Source organism: Epinephelus lanceolatus, chromosome 9 (genome assembly GCF_041903045.1).
Source record: "Epinephelus lanceolatus isolate andai-2023 chromosome 9, ASM4190304v1, whole genome shotgun sequence".
Taxonomy (NCBI): Eukaryota; Metazoa; Chordata; class Actinopteri; order Perciformes; family Serranidae; genus Epinephelus; species Epinephelus lanceolatus.
The window spans coordinates 38,160,081-38,167,728 of record NC_135742.1 but is presented as its reverse complement, the minus strand read 5'-3'; the positions used below and the strand labels follow the sequence as shown (position 1 = coordinate 38,167,728).

The 7,648-nt window shown below is 38.2% G+C and overlaps 1 protein-coding gene across 1 annotated transcript; it reads right to left on the bottom strand.

Moving 5' to 3' along the window:
- Positions 1 to 2,031: 2,031 nt before the first annotated feature.
- LOC117252060 (gypsy retrotransposon integrase-like protein 1) lies at positions 2,032 to 7,499 on the bottom strand. The gene is made up of 8 exons (XM_033618726.2): positions 7,181 to 7,499; positions 6,375 to 6,568; positions 6,143 to 6,254; positions 5,902 to 6,040; positions 5,567 to 5,621; positions 5,207 to 5,464; positions 5,014 to 5,130; positions 2,032 to 2,647 (listed from the first exon to the last, which is right to left on the bottom strand). The coding sequence occupies exons 1-8, from the start codon at positions 7,347 to 7,349 to the stop codon at positions 2,390 to 2,392; spliced, it is 1,302 nt and encodes a 433-aa protein (XP_033474617.1). The 5' UTR covers positions 7,350 to 7,499; the 3' UTR covers positions 2,032 to 2,389.
- Positions 7,500 to 7,648: the final 149 nt, after the last annotated feature.

The window sequence follows — 7,648 nt, the reverse complement described above, 5'->3', positions numbered from 1 at the left end:
CTCTCTGACCTCAATTGTTGCGGAAGTGAACGTTCTTTGGCTCCTCCCACCAGGTATTTTGTGAACGTTCAAGAGCATCCGGTCAAAACCACCAAAGTTATGTTGAAAAATGGGACATTTCATGAAACCTCCGTGAAATATACAACAACTGTAATCCTGTTATACCCTATTACTGGCTCATAATGGTAGTTTGTCACTATAAAATCGTAGCAGGAGACTAAAAATAGTATTTTAGGTTCCTACATGAGATTATTCGATCAAGCCTACTGATTTATTAGGGGCTGGTCTGCACTTACCAGAGAAGGGTGGTGGCTGAGTGTGACTTCATTTTATTATTATTATTATTATTATTTTGACCCTCCCTGAAGCTACAAATGTTTTTCCTTGAGCCTCCCCAAGTGACTGACAAAAATGCATGACCCTCCCTCCACCATAAACTGTTTCAGATTTTTAAAAACTTACCCTCTGATGTTTGAAAATGTAATGTTAAAAGTTAAAGATGAAATCCTGGATTTGAAAAAAGCCTTGATTTTTCACTCTTGTCGTGCTGCCTAGTTAGTGTAATCGGGTTATTCTTGGCCAATTTTTAAATGAGACCCATATAATACAGTCATTTTGATGAACTATCACTATTTTTAGCTCAGATTTTGTTACCTTTTTTTTCTGACGAAGTGTGCGTTGCACATGATGCGTCCATGGACCAAAATTTTAAAATCCAACAATTTCTGTTTAAACACTTACTGGCTATGATGAATGATGTAATTTTGGTGATTTTAAAAGAAAACTCACCTTCTGGATTTAGAAAGCATGTTTTCTCTCAAAACCAGCAGGGAAATAGAAAATACAACCATTTAAATCATTATTCCCCCTCCCCTAAGCCAAAATAAAAAGCCTAAGTCCATCCATGGTGCTTAAAAATTTGTTTGACATACCTGCCCGTTTTTGCAATACCCCCTCCCCTCTCAAAACAGCCTCTTAAGATGTTTTTAATAAGTACAACACAAGTGGTTTCATGGCCCTCAACTTTACCATTTGGGTCACTCTCACTGCACCCGTCAACATGTTTTCAGCAGTAGCAGGTCGCTGTTTTCAATTGTTTTTTTGTTTTTGGTCACTTTATGTACATTTTGGTGATGATGCTTTTTATTTTACTTTATGATGGATTTTCACTTGAAATGGAATATTTCTCTGTAGCATGTTTGTGTGTGTGTGTTTTAACTCAAAAAAGGATCTCTGTACCTCTCTCCCCACTGAGTGGGTCTTTATACCCTACAGAATAACTTGATATCACCCCTAAGATTGGGAACCTCAGGTTTATATATTGAAAGTGTAATTCTGTATCTAATGTTTTCAACTTCTCTTCCCAGCATGTTTTCTATTATATTTTATTATTTTTTTTATTAGTAGTAGTAGTAGTAGTAATACGTAGCTGACCTATGGTGGTCTGCATTACAAAGCATTCGTTTAAAATTATTAGTGTATGTATTGGCAATACTTAGTCAACATACCTTAACTGTAACATTGGTGTTCCTCAAGGATCAATACTGGGCCCTACTGTGTTCAGCTTGTACATTAACAACCTGCTTTTACTCTACCCATCTATCAACAAATATATGAAGATGACACAGTTCTTCATGTGTATGCTAAAAACAAACTATCTGATTGATTAAGCAGTTCATATTTACACCTGGAGATAAACAAAACTGTGTTTTCACACAGAAACCCACTCACCAACCCAATGTTTTTGTTAAAGTAAAAAAAGGTCAAAGGGATATCTTACTTTAAATATCTTGAAATAATCCTTGATTCAAATCTGTTGTTTAAAGAGCATGTTAAAAGGGTGGGCGGAACTATTAAATTCAACCTGGCTAATTTTAGGCATACAAGACCATACCTAACAACAGAGGGAGCTAGCCTCTTTATGTGTGCTATGACCTTCTCTCACAAGCAAGAGATTCCACTTACTAACACTAATCAGTGCCTTTAAGCAATATCAGACTTCCCATCAGGTAATGACATTACACCAAGGTCACACAAATGAAACAATACCTTTAATTTTAAGCACTGTTGTTTAAAAATCTATTGCTTGACACAGTGGAAAAAAAGAATAAGTTAATATCATTTCAAGGGAAATGTTTTGGTTGTTTTTTAAAGGGAAACAGAACAAAAAGCTCAATAATTCATGTGGGTCAAAGTTTACTGCCATTACTTTGGCCAGTGGATTCTTTTTCTAAATGCCAGATTCATCTACGAGTGAAATACCAACCAAGATTGTGTTCAACCAGCATTAGCATTAGTAACACTAATCATCACACTCGTTTCGTTAGATGGAGGCTCATGACAACATGTAGTCCTGCTCCACTGATCCATCTCTTCCAAACAGTCCTCCTCAGTGGACATCAGAGTCAGCCAAGTGATACTCTAACTCAGTCTTCATGTCCTCTGAGCTGCTTTGCTCAGTGGCCAGCACTGTCTCAACAGGAAAAGATAAATACAAACTGTCTTTTAGTTTTTTTGGGGAGGGGGAGTCCCCTGCACCGAACAGAGGATCTGCCATTTTAAAGGTCATCGAGGGCATGTTATGTGTCCTGCGTTTGGCGTTCTTCTTCTTCTCTTGTTTGTAGGCTGCATTCATATTGGCGATCACCTGAAAGTGGAACACACACATTCAGACACAAAAAAGAGAGGACTTAAAGAAAAAAATGACACAACAAATATAAAACACACAGCCAGTTATGTTCATGTGTTTACTAATGAAGCCCATAAATATGTGTATTTCTAAATATTTCTGTCAACAAGTTTGTTGTTGCACAGCACATGGATAACGCTGGTTTTAACTTTGTGTCTTAAATAATTAATAGAGTTTCTATTACAGGAAACAGGGGTGTAAGAATCACATTTCTGTACTCTACTACACAACTGTGTTCACAAGAATGGTGCATATATATCACCCTGACAACATTGTGTCCAACATGTCGAGATAAATGTCCAGTACCATGTCTGGGGGACATAAAAGAAACATACACAACCCAACACAAAACTAGTAGTTTCTCATATATGAGGCAGGAACCCCTTGGGCCAACTAGGAACCAGAGGCTATGTAGGGACATTTTTAAAAAAAAAAAATTCAACCCTGATAGCTCTTTGTAATGGCTGATCACTCTTCAGCTGTGGCTAATCAGTGGGAAAAAAAAAACATTTTAAAGCTGCACTAAATAATTTCTTTATATTGTCAATAAATCAAATGAATATGTGTAATGTGAAATGTGGTGCTAAGAGTGACAAACCTGTAAAAAATTATTACCAAACACTGCAGACCCCTTCAGTTCTATGGAGCTTTTTCTTTTTTTGCTCCTTTTAGCTTCATGTTTTGGTTTCCTGTCACTTCAACAACTGATTTCAGCAACAAAGCTTTGATAAACAAACTGTATACCTCCCGCCCTGTACCAAACATCAGACAGGCAACATTAGTGAAAATTGGATTTACATTTGTCAGGTGGCCAGAAACACAAATGCATTGTGCATTGGATTTATTGTAACCTTAATGCTATAGTCTGTTTGCTAACATGTTAGCTAGGCTTCGCTGGCATCAGTTTTTTCATGCCTTCCTGACATTTCATGGGGTATATGGTATTTGTGTGAAAAAAATAAATTAATTAAATTTAAAAATGTACAAGCTGAGCTACTGGTGATAGAAGTCATTGTAGCATGTATGACATTGTCTGACCTACAAGCAGCGTGTCTACAAGGGGAATTATACCCCTTTTTGACAATCATGGGCTGGTGTGGCTTGGTTTGCTTTGGTGTGGTTTGGTTTGGGCGAGCATGGCAGGGATTTGCATTTCCATTACAGCAGAGGTACCTGCTTGACGGTGTATCTTTAACTGATGACGACTTGTCTTAAGTGATAACGTTTAGCAGCAGGCTGATCCATGGCTAAAGTCCCCTGTTATTTTTGCTGCATGTGTTTTTCCACAGCAGGGCAGATGAAACAAGTTTACCTGTTGGAGGTGAGCTGTTTGCAGAGGTGCAGTGAGAAACTGTTGTCTGCAGCTCTTCATCCAACATCTCACTCTGGTGGTTTCTGAATTTACTCTTCCTCCCTGCCATATGATTAGACTAGTCTTTAATGAAAAAAAAACTGCTAGCAAAGTTCCACTAATTCAGTGATAAACACAGGAACACATTTCCTACAGATTCTTCACAATAAAAGTCCCCCTCAATTTTGATATGTAAAAACTTTTATTGTGAAGCAGCAAAATACGTAAATGTTGGATTTTCAAGCAGCAACATTAAAAAAAATTCTAAGACAGCGAACATGAAACAGTAAAATCCATCACTCATAGTCATCAACCTTCTCAGCTCAGTCTCCTGTTCCATGTGTAAAGACTGACCTCTGGTGCTGAACTATAATACATCACCTCAATACCACATATCTGTATCAGTTTAATAGGAAGAGGAACGTCTGTATTTTATACAGTAAATACTGTAAAACCCTAACATTGCACTAGCCTAATGTTATAAGATGAAATATGTCACCATTCTTCAGCTTATTCTGCTGCCCCCAAATTGCCAAAGTAATATTGATAAAGTCATTTAATGCAGCTTTATTCCATGAATTAATGCATTTAAATGTCCCTTCAAACTGCGCATCTTCAAGGGTGACCCCATGCTGTGTAACTAAAAAATCAAAGTGCTAAAAAACAATAAAAAAATTAAAAACCCTCCTTTTTACCTGTCCTATCAAATAAAACTGCCATTCTCACCATCATTAATATCCTATTTGTTTACACTTAACAGCAACCCCTCCCCTCCCCTAAAGAGAAACTGATATATGTCACACAGAGAAAGTATCGACACCCTTTCATGGGACCTTTAAAGACGCAGCAATAAGAATAACCTTTTCTGAACTTTTGTCAGAACCCACAAAGCAGTGTCTGATGTGCATGTGACAATCAGACAAAGAAAGAAAGAACCAGCATGCATGGTGATAGTGCAAGAGAAAGTCTTTACCAGCTGCTTCACAGAGTTCTGCTGCTCCTGCATTATGGTTATATACGTTGAGGCCTTCTCCTTTGTGGAATACATATCCTGCTCCTGGTCCTCATAATTCAGTAGGCTCAAAGTAGTCTGCAGAAAGGGAGCAATATTAACAAACACATACAAACTACACTACTAGATTTTGTTCTTGACAATGGAGTCGTACCTCATTTGGTAAATTAGCTTTCCTGCTGAACATGAGGGAGTAAGGGCTGAACTTGGTCGTAGGGTTGGTGGATGTCCTGAACAGGAACAGCACAGGGTCCAGGAAGTCGTCCCATTCGGCCTGCTTCTCCGTTACCATCTGCACTATGGCTTCCTTCAGCAAAGGACTCGTGCAGTCGTGAAGCGGGTTGAGCTGAGGCTGATCCAGAGGAGACACCTTCTGCATGATGCTCCACCTGTCGCACAGCAGTTTTGTCACCTAGAACACACGAGTACAGGGACTGATAAAACTGTCCCATGACAACATCTTCTACTTTTCTTGATCTGTTCATTTTAATTTACTTTGTGACTCACATCTTACCTCATCACAGAAGTCAGCATTCTGCGTACATACTATCGTTTTAGGGGCACCAAACCTAATTGAACGGAGAACAGAACAAGTTCAGTTTAAGGGTGAAAAATATGTATGAATTTTGTGGGAAATCAGAAAAGGTCAGAAGTAAATGCCAGCATCCCATTAGTGACCATTTATTCAATAACTAATTATCTAAATAATTTGGATTTGGATGACATAAAAACTGGTATCATGTAGGGCATAAAATAACTCATACTGGAAAATTACACCTAAACAGAATGTGGTAAAACCCTTGTTTCAACCTCAGTATGACTATCAATGACTTTATGAAATATTTTTACCTGTATATGCATTTGGAAATACATCTTGCAACAGAGAGAGCATCTGTCTTTTGCACTGGAAAAGCTTCTGGCCATTTACTGAAGTAATCAATGAGGACTATAACATTGGTGTTGCCTTGCTGTGTCTCTGGGAAAGGCCCTGGTGAAGAGAAGGGGAAAGACAGCCAAGGGGTTTAAATGTGTGGGAAAAAAAATATACAGCAGAAAAATACCATCTGAAGAAATTAAGTGAAGCAAATACCTATTAGGTCAATCCCAACAATATCCCAAGGTGCTTCCACTTTTATAGGCCGGACTGTCCTCGCCAGGTTTTTATTCCTCTCTGTGAGCTGACAGGTCTCACATACTTTTATCTTAAACAGTAAACATTATCATAAAGGTTAAACATTATTAGCAGTATATACCAGTTAAACATTAATATCATTATAGCCCAGTGATGATAGCTACACACTTAAAACATAAAATTTATGTACCCAATCCACAACGTCCTTGATGATCCCCAGCCAGTAGTACTTGCTCTGGATCCTGTGGACAGTCTTCTTTTGGCCCAGGTGATGACCGATGTCATTGAAATGGCAGTCTAGAAAAATCTGCCTCTTCCTTTCAGCCTCGATCACCACCTCCCTCTTCTCGTCTTTCTTGGGTCCCACATAGTACAACTTACCCTCTTGAATGCAAATACAAATAAAGAGTTGGACAAGTTGTATCATACTTTTTGTATTGTGACAATAAGAGGTTCCTGAATGCCCCTTGAGAATGCTTGTGGTGTATGGAGAGAACGTCAAACCATACCTCATTCAAAAATATAAGTATTTAATGTTGTCTTGCTTATCTTGAAGGGCAGACATAGAAATAAAACATAACTTGGAACTGACAGCAGTTGAGGTCAACCTCTCAGCCTTGACATACACTCTATTTTACAAACAACACTTATCTCCTGAAAATGTAGACTTTAATTAGTAGTTGAGTAGTAGTAGATAATTTAACCACAAGAGCCAGCTTTTTAAGTTGGGATTTAATTTACCTGATATATAGTTCTGGTAATAGTAAATAACTAATATAGTCAGCCGAATTATCTACAGGCTCCTACAGATTCATAAAATATCTTACATTATGTCCTACAGAGCACACACTTCACACATGCAAGGCGACTTTAAATTGGATGCTTTTTGAATGAAGGTTCGTAATGCCACCAGACATTCACTGGAGCTAGATGTAAGCAATGTATTGTTTCAGTGGTTTTTCCATTGTTAAATTCAGGTTTTAAAATAGCCCTTACCATCAATGATAAATTTCTGTGCGTATCTTTTGAGGTTCTTCTTCCGTAAAGGATTGATCGTCTGAGGAAAGCAGCCTTTAGCCACAAAAGTGTAAATGTCACCGAGTTTGTTGGAGCTGGATTCAACCACCTCCTCCTCAGCTACTTGCAATGACTCCACGCTTAACATGTCCGCTTAGACTTTACAAATGAGGACAATAGAGAGCGTTTATACACCTCAGAAAACCAAAATATGCCGGCTGCCAGTCGGCATATTTGGCAGCACTGCTAGCTAATGCTAACGAAGACAGATAATCCACAACAAAATCACATCAGCCGAAGATACAAAGCTTGTGCTTGTATTCTTTCTCTTCTTCTACTGTTGCATTTATGCAGCTGCCTTCACTTTTTTTCTTTTGTTTTGCATTAGCGCCCCCATCTGTACAACAGATGGTACTTCCTACCAGCCCAAAAAATTAAAGGGAAATT

Bases quoted from the DNA above. Each gene is read 5' to 3' on its own strand.
- LOC117252060 (XM_033618726.2), bottom strand. From the start codon at position 7,349: ATGTTAAGCGTGGAGTCATTGCAAGTAGCTGAGGAGGAGGTGGTTGAA. The intron at 6,041-6,142 runs GTATTTGCTTCA...TCTCTTCACCAG, and splicing joins TGTTGGGATTGACCTAATAG to GGCCTTTCCCAGAGACACAG. The intron at 5,622-5,901 runs GTAAAAATATTT...CCGTTCAATTAG, and splicing joins ATTTCCAAATGCATATACAG to GTTTGGTGCCCCTAAAACGA.